Source organism: Gorilla gorilla, chromosome 16 (genome assembly GCF_029281585.2).
Source record: "Gorilla gorilla gorilla isolate KB3781 chromosome 16, NHGRI_mGorGor1-v2.1_pri, whole genome shotgun sequence".
NCBI lineage: Eukaryota > Metazoa > Chordata > Mammalia > Primates > Hominidae > Gorilla > Gorilla gorilla.
In genome coordinates this window covers 33,632,518-33,647,657 of record NC_073240.2, presented here as the reverse complement: position 1 = coordinate 33,647,657, position 15,140 = coordinate 33,632,518, and the positions used below count along the sequence as shown (strand labels likewise).

The following is a 15,140-nucleotide window of genomic DNA, read 5'->3' as shown; positions in this document are numbered from 1 at the left end:
ATATACACAGAGGCTTCACATTTGCTTCCAAGAATATACTGATCCTCAATATTTTTTGCGTTAAGGGTATTTTCTTTATACTATATTTTTCAAATACAGAATAAGTAGTATATATTAGGTTTAAGCACAGGATAAAGAAATCTCAACTTACTTTGCAGTATTAGACACTACTTTAAAATGCACTGGTAGCCATGTAAAACATTTCTCTAAGGCGCAAAAATAGGAAGACTAAAGGGTGAAGCAATGGATGATTTCCAAGTTAAATCAAAAGATAAAAATCTGCCTTAATTCTATTTGGTAATATTTTAATAATCCTTCATAAACACTTCTCTCCTACAAGATCTAGTTTAGGAAGAACTGTCAAAAAATTATTCTGAAATGCTTTCATGAGTTTCTGGAAAATGTTTTGTTTGAATAGGTTCCATACTCACTTTGAAATAAAGGCTAATTTTTCAACAATTATTTTTAATAATTGTAAATTTAAATATAATTATAAAAGTATTCATTTAAAAGTTGACCTATACCTATACCTTTATGTTAAATAAAAAGCAAGGGAAAAAATGAAAAAGCAAGAAAGGACATTACATTCAATATAATTTCAACTATATAACTAAAGCACAAATGAGTGTGTGATTATAAATATATAGATTTATGAGATGAATCAGCATATTAATAGTGGCCATTGCTCAGAGAAGGTCTTATGCACTGCTTTTATTTTCTTATTTATATCTTTCTCAAATGTTCTACAATGAGGATTTATTACTTGTAAAATCTGGGGAAAATACAAAGGTTTGATAAAAAGCAGGGAAAAAGTGACCCACTTTAACATTCATTCTTATTGAATGTATTGTTCAATTGTTACCATATCAATGTGATTATTCAATGTTTGTACAAATTTGTCTTCAACAAAAGCTTTTTCTCTGAGGATGACAGTTATGATTGAAAGGTGACTGTGGAGGATTCCACCTGGAATTCTGTTAAATTCACTGTCAGCACTTTCACCTCGACTTAGAAGCAGTGTGGTCACTTTAAAAACCAAGCCTCATTTCTTTATTTCCTTTTACTGGCTCTGATAATGATTGCTTCTGCTAATGGTTCATCTACTGGTGGAACAGATCAAATGTTCTTTAATGTGGAAAATATCTTCTACAGCATCTTCTTTGGGAATCCCAGTTCTCTCAGCATTTTCTTTTCCTGCACATATCACCCAAGAGACAGATTATGACCTTCATCACACCTAGATACTTGGTAACATCAGAGCTCTTGAAGTCATCGTGGTAATTCTTGGGTACCATTTCTAGTGGACCCGTTTTAAACCTCCAGCTATGACAAACCCTTGACCAAATGAAATAAAAATGGGTTAAAAAGTAATTTGATGTTGTAAGCAATAGCCAATATTAGGGAAATTAGACTTTTGTCAGGTTCTATGGCCATGTAAATTCCGTTTCCTAAGTACATTTAGCCTTTGCCAGGGTTTTAAAAGAAGATTGATTTAAGGATAGCAATGGCTATTTCATGATTATTTACAGGATGTTCTGGTAGTCTATTCATTTTTATGACTAAACATCTGAACATTTATTTTTCTAGAGGGAGAGCGTCAGCTATTTAACAAATGTGTTAAGCTACACAGATGTCAGAGGTTTAGTGTAAATAGATCTAGAACAAGAAATTTCCTTTGTCAAGGTATGATGCTGTATATTGTAAATCATGTATAAGAAGAAAGTATAAACCTTCTTCTCTTAGTTTTTCTTTAGTTAACGTCAGTCTTAAGCCATTAAAATCTCTGACCATGCCTAATAGCTTTTTATCTGAATTTTACTCTTTATAATGTGATTGAAACTATTCTTAATATTGGATGTCCTTCTGAACAATTTGTAAAAAATATGTAGAATGGTTACTTTATAGAGATTGTAGAATTTCATGTTGCCTGTGAGTATAAGGTGTGAATAAAGGACTTTAATGTAGGTGACTGCCCAATGAAATTTAACTTATCCGTGACAATGGTTGTTTTTCTGTTATGACTTATTTCTCTATTGTTCCACTGTAGTAATATGACAGTTTTACAGTTTTTCAGCAGGAACCTATGAAGAATCACAGTGTGGCCTAGTGAAAACTAGTCGGGAGTCAGGGGACAGCTTCTTTCTTTTTTGCCCAAAACTATTTGTATGACCTTAGGCAGGTCACTCGCTTTCAGAGTGCTCTGCAGCTGCCTCCAAACAGCATCTGTTGTTTCTTTTTCTGATTATATTAAATGGGCCCCTTTCTTCAAAAAGCAACTAAAAACAAATGAAAAACAAAAATCCTCTTAACCAGAGAGGCAGGAATAGCAACCATAATATTTTGGTATGTTACCTTCTGACTCTTTTACAGATTCAATATTTTGATAACTATATATATAATGTGTGTGATACACCTTTTGACGTAACTTTAGGCACATCATGCCACTGCTTTATATTCTTTATTTATAATTTTGTCATAGCATTTTCCCGTGATGTTTTTTGCAAGCACGTTTTGTGGTATGTGGATCTAGGAAGTGTGCTTTAATCCTTGGGAGCTTACTGTAGGGATACACGTATTACTAAGGAGAAACGGGGTGCTGGAATTCCCCAGAGAAGTTTCACAGGAACCCAAGAAAGGCTGCACAAGCAAATGTCACTGGATTACAAAGAATTATAGTGATGGTGGTAGTCATTATCATAATCGATATTTACTTAACTAATGTGCCAGGTGCCATGGCCAAGCACCTTACAAACATCTCTTTTAATTACTACAGCTGTCGAATGTAGGCTCTATCATTACTTTCATTTATAGATGAGAAAACTGAGTCATAGCCGCATTAAACAACTGACCCAGTGTCAATAGTTAGAAAGTAATGGAGCACTTGGAAGCTTCGGCTCCACTGTTAATCCGCAGTATAGAACCTAAGAATTAAGTAGCATAGCACCTGGCATACTCTGAGTATTCAGTGAATGTTCATCACCATCATTACCACCACCACCACCAATCTGACTGTCCTAGGCCATTGTATTAGACTACTTTATAAGCATTAGGTTGACTGTCCTTGGATCTTAGTAGCTATGGCTGGTGAAGGGAAGGGGACACACTCCAGTACATGATTCCGTTATTGGAAAATCCACTATCTATTCAATCTCCTATTATTGTTTAACTTAGCTCATTTTTAAACTATAGCATGATGGGTTTATATGAGGTAATTTCTTAAGTTTTGTATAGCTCCATAGTTTTCAAGTGTAAGGTTTCATTTTATCCAGTGTACATATGGACAAGTTAAAGTCTGAAGAATGAAATATTGGCCCTAAATGTCATAGATAATCATCAGAGGCAGTTATGGGAAACCCAAAGAAGCTAGTTGGAGAACTTTTTCTTCCATTAAAAAAAATTAACATGAGGTGCTTTCTTTCTTTAGATTTGCTGAATATCTAGTACTAAAATGCTATGAGATTGAAAAAATGAGAGTTGCTTTTGAAGAACACTACTTTAAAGAAGAAATAAAAATAAACAGGCAGGCCGGGTGCGATGGCTCACGCCTGTAATCCCAGCACTTTGGGAGGCCGAGGCAGGCAGATCACGAGGTCAGGAGATCGAGACCATCCTGGCTAACACGGGGAAACCCCATCTCTACTAAAAATACAAAAAATTAGCCGGGCGTGGTGGCGGGCACCTGTAGTCCCAGCTACTCGGGAGGCTGAGGCGGGAGAATGGCATGAACCCGGGAGGCGGAGCTTGCAGTGAGCCGAGATCGCACCACTGCACTCCAGTCTGGGCAACAGAGCGAGACTCTGTCTCAAAAATAATAATAATAATAAAATAATAAACATGCAGCCTGTTACCACTTTGCTCATGAACCTGCTACACATTCACACTTTTGTGGACATTCTCACCAATTAATAAAGCAACAAGTTCCCGATTTATAAATACTAGGTTTATAGTCTCAAGTGCTAAGCATTTGAATACAAAGTTTGAAAGAAAAAGGCCGTAGTCCATGCCTTTCAGAAATTATACACCTTCAGACTAGTGCTGATGTTAAGATGAGACAGAGTTGTTTGGGAAAGAAGAGCTTCCTCCAAATTAGAATACCTGCAATTTATCACCAAATGGTTATCCAGAGCCTTGTGATTGTAAACCCCATTGCTTTTGAAATTTCACTAAGGTTCTTGATGAAACAAAATGCAAGAAGCCTTCTTTTTAAAATTTAGCTTCTTTGCAATTCCTAATATTTCCTAAATGGTGTCTGCTGTCTGAATGATGAGGCTATAGAGTTTAGTTTCCCTACATGACACCTGAAATACTTCTAAAGTATTGTATAACGTCAGACCCTTCCTGTTGGAAATGAGATGGCTGGGAGACAAGGTAGACATTACAAGGAAACAGGATTTATATATAATTATTTTTTAATTACAAGGAAATAGATTTATGTATAATTATCCCTTAAGTGAAAATTATATTTTATAAATATGCTTGTTTAGAAATATCTGTGAAAAATAACTAAGGAAAAGCATTTTACAAAAGACATCTGTCACTTCTATGAATGCTGATAAGTTAAAGACATATATGGGTCTAGAAGATGGTATAACTTAGAGAATTTCAGGCCCTGTTTGAGAATGTGACCACCTGACTCCCATTAATGTTAATGAGTCTCTCACCAGATCGTTCTAAAATTGTACCCCATGGTCTGTTTTAAAGCATCAAGAGTCAGGAAATTTAGAGTGAAAGCTGAAATTCCATCTTGGAACTTTCTCTCTGATGTAGTATCTATTCCTATGGAAGATGTGTAGTACAGTGCAGCTTCGAAATACCACCTCGGTGTTTGGGAATCCTGGAGAAAAATGCTGCCCCTTGGGAAGCAGCAGGGAGCGTTGGAAAATGTAGAGTATTAGTCACATTATTAGCCAAAATTATTAAATTATTAGTCAAAAGGCCTGGATTCTGTGACTATTAGTGTAATCCAAATAGTCTCTTCATCTGCTTGGGTATCCATTTTCTCCACATTGAGATTAAATAGTTGGGCTAAGTTATAGCAAGGTTAAGGTTATACTGTCTTATCAACTTCCTCAAGTAATTGCATCTGTATCACTCGAAGCCAAGATGTTTCTGCATACAGGTAGTTGTGCAGCATTGAGGGACTTCACTGGACTACACAGAAGCAGAGGAACAAAAGTAGTAGAATATCAGCCACAAATTAAATGATTGCCTTTAAGAAGAATGAGCAAAATCCTTCATAAAGTCTGAAGGCCAAGTGTTTTGTCAGTTTTGTAAATGGTTGAAAGACTTACCTTGGGGCAAAACATCTCATCTCTAGTGAAAATATATTGGAAAAAAAAAAAGTGAGTTCTGAAAAAGTGTGGGTAAATATACTTCATTTAGATCCCAATTATACTTGTGTCCAATTACCTCCTAGAACTGTGACTTAATAAAATGTTTACTTTTGCAGTAGTTACTATTGATCACAGACTAGATGTATAATGTGGTTAAGTGTTTGAGATTATGGTCATCCCTCAGTATCCATGGAGGATTGGTTCCAGGACCCTTATGGATATTAAACTCTACAGATGCTCAAGTCTCTCATATAGAATGGTGTCGTAATTGCTATAACCTACACCCATTCTTTAAATCATCTCTAGATTACTTATACCTAATACAATGTAAATGCTATATAACTAGTTGTTAGACTGTGTTGTTTAGGGAATGACAAGGAAAAAAAAAGCGTGTATATGTTCAGCACAGACACAACCATCCATTTTTTCCCCAAATGTTTTCAGTCTGCAGTTGGTGGAATCCATAACCCACAGATACAGAGGGCCAACTGTATATTGTGATCTCTGAAATTGTACCTGTCACCTATACAAATTATTATTACAGTCACCAGAGAATATAAATGAATACATGACACCTGAAATATTTCTATTGTAGAAGGTCTGACCCTTTCTATTGTATGCAAACAGCACTTTGTAATTCATGTTGTTATACCAATAAGATATTTTACGAATATCATCGTACTAGATTTAGAGATACAGGCTGAGAATCTCTAATCTGAAAATCCAAAATGCAAAATGCTCCAAAATCTGAAACTTTTTGAGCACTGACATGACATGAATAAACTGTCTGTTGCGCACCTGCGTTTTGACAAGACCCATCACTTGACTTTATGTGACGGTCTCGGCCAAAATGCAGGAGCACAATGGACAGTTTTTTCAGTGTCCTTGAGGGAAGAATAAAATTACCTTCAAGCTCTATGTATAAGGTATATATGAAACATAAATGAATTTCGTCTTTAGACTTGGGTCCCATCCCCAATATATTACATTATGTATCTGCAAGTATCCCAAAATGTGGGGGACAAAAATTGAAATTGGAAACAATTCTGGCCTCAGGCATTTCAGATAAGGAGTACTCAGCCTGTATAAAAGTGTAAATGACTTAATATTATAAGTCACTTGTAAGTTTGATTGCCTCAGGACTCTCATTTTCAACTATGTGTAAGGGAATTAAGTCGTACTGCCCTATCTCTGCCATTGTGTGTAATGAGTTGGCATTGTCCTAGACATTTAGAATGTTCCCGGTGATGTGTATATGGGGAAACTGAGAAAACAGCTTCTCAAATCCTTTTCTGTGTTCTGCAGTTCAGATGAAGGACCCTCATTGAGAACAGCCCCAGGTGCCCAAGTTAGGCGATACCATTTCGTGGTTTTGTTTGTTTGTTTGTTTGTTTGTTTAGTGTCCATAAAATACTCCAATTCATTTAAGGGGCAACTAGAAATGGCAGATTAAAATGGTGAAAAAGGCTGGGCATGGTGGCTCATGCCTGTAATCCCAGCACTTTTGAGAGGCTGAGGTGGGTGGATCGCTTGAGGTCAGGAGTTTCAGACCAGCCTGGCCAACATGGCGAAACTACAAAAATTAGCCAGGCATGGTGGCATGTGCCTGTAATCCCAGCTACTCAGAAGGCTGAGGCAGGAGAATGGCTTGAACCCAGGAAGCGGAGGTTGCAGTGAGCCTAGATCGCACCACTGCACTCCAGCCTGAGTGACAGAGCGAGACTCCGTCTCAAAAAAAAAAAAAAAAGCAAATAAAATGATGAAAAAGACAAGATCTGCAAAGTCTGACTGGAAATAAGAGGATCCAGGATAGCACATCAGCCTGGGAGGTAGACTAGATGACCATTTGAAGACTCCTTTTAACTGGATTTTTTTTTTTAATTTTATGACTCTGAAGACCTCTTCAGAGTGTAGTGACACAATGTCCTTTACTTGGTACTTTCACCAAAAGCCTAGTTTCCTAGTCCACTTTAGCCTTAGGCAAGTGACCTGGAAATCCTACACCCTACACTAGGAACCTTGACAGCATGTCTTTATACAACCTCATAACACTTTACACGGAAAATCTCACAGGTGGCCCTCTGCTCTTCAGCTTTACCATCCAGCTTAGACACTTGCTCTGACAGACTAGAAATGATCATTCTTCTAATTTCACCACAACCAGGAAAACTAATAACTTAGGAAGACCAGTGAGGATATCGTCCTCCATGGGCAAGCATACCAGAAGGAAAAATGTAAGGGTAAGAACTCTGCATCACTCACTGGTTCCAAATATCTGTTGTTTTCTTCTCTCAAATGTTAAAAGGCCATCCCTTTCCGATGTCAGCGTGCTGTGCCTCTGTTGGTGTAAAGCATTTGTTTCTCCTGGAAAGTGCACAACAGGGATTTTCTAAGAAATGGAAAACGATTGCCACACTCACATCAGACGGATCCCACGTGAAGCAGAGCGCAGTCCCTTTGTTTCCTCGTTAGCATCACCCGGCTCCCCTATTTGTAGAGCTGTAATAAAAACAACTTCTTAACTGTGCGTCCTGTTGGTTTATACCAACCATGTCAGGTCCATAAACCATGGTATATTAAAGCGTAATAGACTGTGTAAAGAATACTAGGAAGATATTCCAACCCTTATCCCTTCCCCTTATTTCACAATTTACTGCCTCCCAGATGGGCATCCATAAATAGGACTTAATTGCGTTTGGCATAAAAGCCCCACTTTCTTTGAAGAGTGGCCTCCTCCTTCAGCCACTCTCATTGTATGAATGCCACCCTCTCGAGAATAAAAACTTCGGATATTTGGGTACATTTAAATGGTGAATGTTCTTAGTCTGAATATTTTATGGAAATACCATTTTATTTATAAAAGCTTTCTCTTTTTCAAAGTTAACTGTAGAAAATAGTATATTTTAAAGCCTCAATCTGATACAGACGAAACTGGAGGGTTAATGCTATTTGTGCCTCCCTATAGTGTTAGTACTGTTTGTGCCTGTGTTAATGTGTCAGTCTAAAAGCAGGACATAGGATGGGCATAGTATTCTCTCGCTTTTCAGTTCCACTCTACTCTTTACTATTTTGTTGCAAACAAAAGATGGAAGATTAGAAATTTCTGTGCCAAAAAACAGGCACTTAATGAGTAGGGACTGTGTTCTGCTAACATGGGTTCTTCTGTTGTATACTTTTCCATCTGTCAAATAAGTACACAGGGCTGGGCACGGTGGCTCACGCCTGTAATCCTAGCACTTTGGGAGGCTGAGGCAGATGGATAACTTGAGGTCAGGAGTTTGAGACCAGCCTGGCCAACATGGTGAAACCCTGTCTCTACTAAAGATACAAAAATTAGCCAGCCATGGTGCATGCCTATAATCCCAGCTACTTGGGAGGCTGAGGCTGGAGAATCACTTGAAGCTGGGAGATGGAGGTTGCAGTGAGCTGAGATTGCATCACGGCACTCCAGCCTGGGTGACGGAACAAGACCCTGTCTCAAAAGAAAAAAATAATAATAATAATTACGTGAGTGCCTGCTAGGTAATAGTTGAGAGAAAAACTCTGAAAACAGATTTTGGTTGCAACTCTGAAAGGAGCACAGAGTCCAGTGGGAAAAGCCAGCTGCAAGCCAGTGATCTTGACATAGCATTCTGTGTGCTGTGATAAGGAATTGTGGGGAGATAGTGTGTTTGGATCTCCACAGAAAGAACGGCTCACCACATTATGGGGGAGAGGCATGGGAGGGCCTCTCAGAGGAGATTTTCAAGCTTGGTTTTCAAAGAAAGAGAAGACATTCAAACAGAAGGGTAGGAGAAGGGAGAAGGGCAAGGAAGAGAAAGCATTAGAAACAGAAGGAGCAAAGTGCCCAAAAATAAAGACACCATGCAGCAAGTTGAGTCCAGAGAACAGCCATGAGTCCCACGCAGCAGGAGCTCTGGGGATGATAGTATGGGGATGACAGGAGGCAGGTATGAGGGGCTCACTGTGAACTGCAAATGCACTTTGTCTTCAGAGGGGGAACCAGTGAGAACATTAAGCAGAAAAGGGGCATAGTTCACTTTGCCTTCTAAAATGACAGTTTTGGTGGCAACAAAGAGAATTGAATTTACTGTGCAATGAGGGGAACCTGTTACAGGTCACCATATAGAGCCTAGAGGTTGAGGAAGGAATCTTAGCTCTCAGAAAACTTAACCTCTCAAAAAAAGACTCCTGTATCATTATCTTTTATTTGGTATTGGGGAAGTGATCCAGTTAATCAGGTCAAAGATTACAGAACTCAATGGTCATTAAGGGGAAAAAACAGGTGAGAGTAATCATTAAGTACCTCTCCACTCGCATCCACCCCCATGACTCCCAGTTATTTGTTAAATTATAAATAAGTTTTTCTCTTTCTCCTGAGGATGAAATAAAACAAAATGAGCTGAAACAGCAAATAAAATGACTTTAGGTCAGACATAGGGAACCACCCTTTTGTAGAAAAGCCTTTTACAGGCCATGCTAAGGACATCAGCTCAGTGAGTGAAATGAAAAAAAAAAAACACTCAAGTTTTGAGCATAAAATGATAACAACCAAAATTCTTGTCTACTGAAAGCAGTTATGAACATTCTAAAGAAAGCATGTTGTGTGAAATTTTGTGATAACCATGCCAAAGTCAGAAAGCTAGAATAGTGACTACTAGCATTTGCTTCTAGCCAATCGACAATAAATGGCTGCCATTCTGGAATTCCCATCATATGTCAGTCACTAGATTAATCTCACACGTTCAGTATATCTCATAGTCACAAGCACTTTGCAAGGTAGATCTTACTATTCCCATTTTACGGATAAGGCTCAGTGGAGTTAAGTGATTTTCTGACGATCACCCAGTTAATAAGTATCAGAGCAGAAATTAAACCCAGGTCCACCTGGTGCAAAACCCAAGCTCTTTCCTCTATGCTACACTTCATTTAACTCTGGCAAAACAGCCAACCCATTGGAAGCTTGAACCCCCAGCAGCCATGGCATGACGTTGAACTGTCAAAGACCTAACTGCAAAGACTGGCTGCAACTATGTGGGAGGTAGGTATCATCATCTCCATTTGACAGAGCAGGAGACTGAAACACAGGACACTATGATTGGCTCATGACACTCAGGTGACACAGCTAGGGTTAAAGCTTGGCAGTTAGTTATCATGAGTTTTGATTTGCATTCCTTAGGCCCATAGCCATGGAATAGAAAGCCATTTCTGCTTCACTTGGTAGGCTATGGAACTATGAACTTCAGAATTGTTCTTGTGGAGCAATTGTATGATATATAGTTCCCGTATTGAAAAACTAGAACTAGAACGTTGGAACACCGGGATTCTTACACTTGGCCCACAGTGACCTTGTTTGTTGATGGTATTAGAATTTGAGTTTGTGACTCCAATCTTTAAACATGGTTCTTCCAGGTCATGTATTTGTGTTTTGCTTAGAGCATCTTGAAGACTTAAAATGTGTAATGGCCTGGTTTAAAATTTTACACATTGAAGTAGGAGAAATATTTTATGCTGTTAGAGCTTCCAAGTCACACCACAAGGGTAGATGCCTTTTGTATCTGTACGTGGGCAAAATTAGGGAACATTTAGATCTCTAATTTCTTCTCATTTTCCTGAAGGCCCTTTTCCCTAAACCCTCAGAGTTTCTGCAGTGTGCGTTGGCTCTTAATAATACCTCTTTTTACATTTGGACTCTGTTTCTCCAAATCACCATATTCACAGAGGTATTGCAAAATCTTACCTGATGCTCAATTCAGTTTGAATAGGGTATTTCTTGTCACTAAATTCATATACAGTTATGGCTTGGCCACACTCTGCTTAGCACACACAGCTTGGAAGTAGCCAGTTAGAAACCATCTGCTGAGAGAGCAGAGCTGGTCCAAGAAGATCACTCAGGCCTCAGAGGAATTTTTCCTCCTGTTTGGCTATGCACATAACTTAAAATCACTGGAGAAGAACAGATCACTAGTTTGTTTCACATTTTGGGGAACTTGATAACCTAGGAGAGACACAGGTCATTTCTCAGTATCTGATTGGCTAAGTACCAGACTAATTCACAGAAATTCCTGCCAAGAGTATGAGGGGACATCAGACAGCAAAAGATGGCCCTGGCCATGGCTTCCGTCTGCCTAAAATGATGAACTTATGAAAGCTGAATCATTTTAATATAAAACAAAATAAGTTTTACTAGTTGAAATATACTACATTTAGAGATAATGGTATACAACATTAGCCTCTGAATCTTCTTTAGCTTATGTTCATATTCTAAATATAAAGTTTTTTCAGGACAGCCAGTATATCTCTTTTTAAGCAAGCTTTATCCAATATATGCATTTTTAAGCTAAAATGATTGCTTTAACATATAGCCACTTTTCTACAATTAAGGCTACAGCAGAAAGCAAGCCAGGTGAAGCTGCTGCCCTCCCTGAGCTTACGTTCAGTTGTTGCATGATAAACAAATGAGGAAAGGAATAGTCTGTTAGGTAGATAGAGGCTGTGGGAAGGCTATGGAAGGAAGGTAGGGGTGGTGGAGGGTGTGTGTGTGGAGGGGTAGTAGGAAGATGATGAGTGGCAAGGGATGGTCTTTTATTTACAGAAGCTGGAGAAGGAGATACTTCTGCTGAGACCTCAATGCAGTGAGGGAGCCCATCGTGCAGACTGTGGTCAGGGTGTTCCAGAGAGGAGGAACAGCAAGTGCAAAGATCCTCCAAGGTGCACGCTCAGTGCGCTCAAGCCAGAGGCAGCTGCCAGCGAAGCTGGAAAGGAAGGGGTGTGGGAAAGAGGAGGTAATGCCACCAAACAGCCAGGAAGCAGACTTAAGTGCAGGGCCTTCTAGAGCATTTTGAAGACTGTAGATACTATGTCAAGGCTGATGGCAAGACAAGCCATTGGAAGGTTTTGAGCAGGGGAGCCACTTGATAAAGTTTACATTTTAAAATCAATGAGGAAGATTATGGTAATGTAGTATTAATACCTGCCATGGCCTATATTGAGCACACATTATGCGCTAAGCACTCTGCATGTATTATCTCATTAAATCTTTACAGCAGCTGTATGATAATGGTCACTATGGCTGTTCTCATGGGACAGATGAGGCAATAACTAAGCATTTGGTCTTAACTAACTTGCCCAGAGTCACACAGATAGTAAGTGGTAGGGCCAGGTTTAATAAAAGGGTGATGTTTCAAAATCCCTTATCTTTCATGAAGTATCACAGCATAGATCCTAGATATGAGACTTACTTTTTTTCATTCATTTTACATCATTGTAGCCCTAAAAGGAATCTGAAGGCTTATGTTACATAATAACTTATGTTACATAATAACATAACAACTTATGTTGTAGCTTATGTTACAACTTTCCTATTTTTCTGGATATTTTAAAGTGTAAGAGTGGTAGTTTCATATATAATATGAATCTTCTGATTGTAGAGAAGGATATATAAAAGAACCACCCCAAAATGAAACCTCTTGATAATCCTATAGAAAGAACATAGGTTCTTGACCTGTGGATTCAGAATTGTATCTTAGTATCACTGATTTTCTTAGTAACCTTATGAAAACATTATTCTGACAAGAGTCCATGGGCTTCCCTAGACTGCCAAAAGGGCCTGTGGGTGTGGAGGCAGTATGCACAAGATTCCCATGACTCTGAGCAGCACTGCTGCAAATGCTACTGGATTTATAATGTTTAGAGTAAGGGGGAACATGATGAGACGTGCAAGAGGGACCACATGTCCTGATCTACCCAGGACTTCCCTAATTTATGTCTTTGCCCAGGTGTAATTATTAACATTACTCTCAAAAGTGTCCCGGAGGAAACAATAAATTATTTGGCCACTATTAGCTATATCTGTTATCAAGACTTCATGACTAAAACACCAAAAAGCAATGGCAAAAAAAGCCAAAATAGATAAATGGGATCTAATTAAACTAAAGAGCTTCTGCACAGCAGAAGAAACTGTCATCAGAGTGAACAGGCAACCTACAGAATGGGAGAAAGTTTTTGCAATCTATCCATCTGACAAAGGGCTAATATCCAGAATCCACAAAGAAAAACAAATTTACAAGAAAAAAACAACCCCATCGAAAAGTGGGCAAAGGATATGAACAGACACTTCTCAAAAGAAGACATCTATGCAGCCAACAGACACATGAAAAAATGCTCATCATCACTGGTCATCAGAGAAATGCAAATCAAAACCACAATGAGATACCATCTCACTCCAGTTAGAATGGCGATCACTAAAAAGTCAGGAAACAACAGATGCTGGAGAAGGTGTGGAGAAATAGGAACGCTTTTACACTGTTGGGAGTGTAAATTAGTTCAACCATTGTGGAAGACAGTGTGGTGATTCCTCAAGGATCTAGAACTAGAAATACCATTTGACCCAGTGATCCCATTACTGGATATATACCCAAAGGATTATAAATCATGCTACTATGAAGATATATGCACATGTATATTTATTGTGGCACTATTCACAATAGCAAAGACTTGGAACCAAGCCAAATGTCCATCAATGATAGACTGGATTAAGAAAATGTGGCACATATACACCATGGAATACTATGCAGTCATAAAAAAGGGTAAGTTCATGTCCTTTGCAGGGACACGGATGAAGCCAGAAACTATCATTCTCAGCAAACTATCACAAGGACAGAAAACCAAACACTGCATGTTCTCACTCATAGGTGGGAGTTGAACAGTGAGAACAGATGGACACAGGGTGGGGAACATCACACACTGGGGCCTGTTGGGGGGTGGGGGGCTGGGGGAGGGATAGTGTTAGAAATACCTAATGTAAATGACGAATTGATGGGTGCAGCAAACCAACATGGCACATGTATACATATGTAACAAACCTGCACGTTGTGCACATGTACCCTAGAACATGTACCCTAGAAAAAAAGCAGTGGTAGCAAATAAAGCAAATTGAGTGTTATTGCCAGGACATGTGCTAGAGGCTACCCACCCCTGAATTCAGACCTCCTGTGGTAATGAATGGGTGTAATTGAAGCTGTAAGATTACGCAAAGGAGACAACAGAAGAAAAAATTTTTAATCATGATTTATCTTTTACAGCCAAAAAAGAGCATAAGATGGAAGAAAGTCACTTGGAGAATGCACAGAAAAGGTAAGCAGCTCTGATTTGGCCCCAGTTCTTTCTTTGACTAGCTATTCTTTTGTATTATTATTATGAAGTGCATTCATTTTGCTATGCAGTTCTATCTCCAAAACATTTTTACTTCCCCAACTGAAACTTTGTACCCTTTAAACACAAATTCCCCATTCCCCACTCCCCTGTCCCTAGGCAACCACCATTCTACTTTCTGTCTCTGTGACTTCGACTACTTTAGCTACCTGATGCAGTTGGGGTCATCCAGTATTTGTCCTTGTGTGACTGACTTCTTTCCTGTAGCATAAGGTTTGACTAGCCCTACTTTCGGCCCATGTGTTAAGACTATGCATCCATAAGCAATAAGCTTCACTTGGAAGCTGGAGTGAAAGCCCTGTAGCAGGACTTACGAATATTTTTCCTCAGGAAGTGAGGAATCATCCAGAAGTGACTCACCTGCCTCACATGCGTGTCATGACACTATTCTGCCTGTTTGCCTGTCCTGCATTGCTCTGCTCCTGAACTGCTTCATGGAAGTCAGGGACAGTTTGATCCTTCCTGGCATTACAACTAGATCAAACTAATTATTGCAGACACCTAAGAGACTTATTATGTCTTTCCTCAGCTTCTAGAGGAGGATATTATAAACAAGGGGCAGGTAGGGAGAAGGGGCTGTCCATATGTTCAGGT

The 15,140-nt window shown here is 38.9% G+C and overlaps 1 protein-coding gene across 8 annotated transcripts in view; it reads left to right on the top strand.

Annotated features, from left to right (window-relative positions):
* Window positions 1-15,140, top strand: part of FMN1 (formin 1) — a 423,460-nt gene that overhangs the window by 377,510 nt on the left and 30,810 nt on the right. For 6 of the 8 annotated variants that reach the window (XM_031002405.3, XM_055363225.2, XM_031002406.3 and 3 more), the window contains one exon: window positions 14,417-14,468. In XM_031002405.3, coding sequence (XP_030858265.3) covers window positions 14,417-14,468 — 52 coding nt within the window. Of the gene's footprint in view, window positions 1-7,638; window positions 8,142-14,416; window positions 14,469-15,140 lie in introns of those variants that run through there. The other 2 variants (XM_055363226.2, XM_063698934.1) reach the window with 1 other exon arrangement.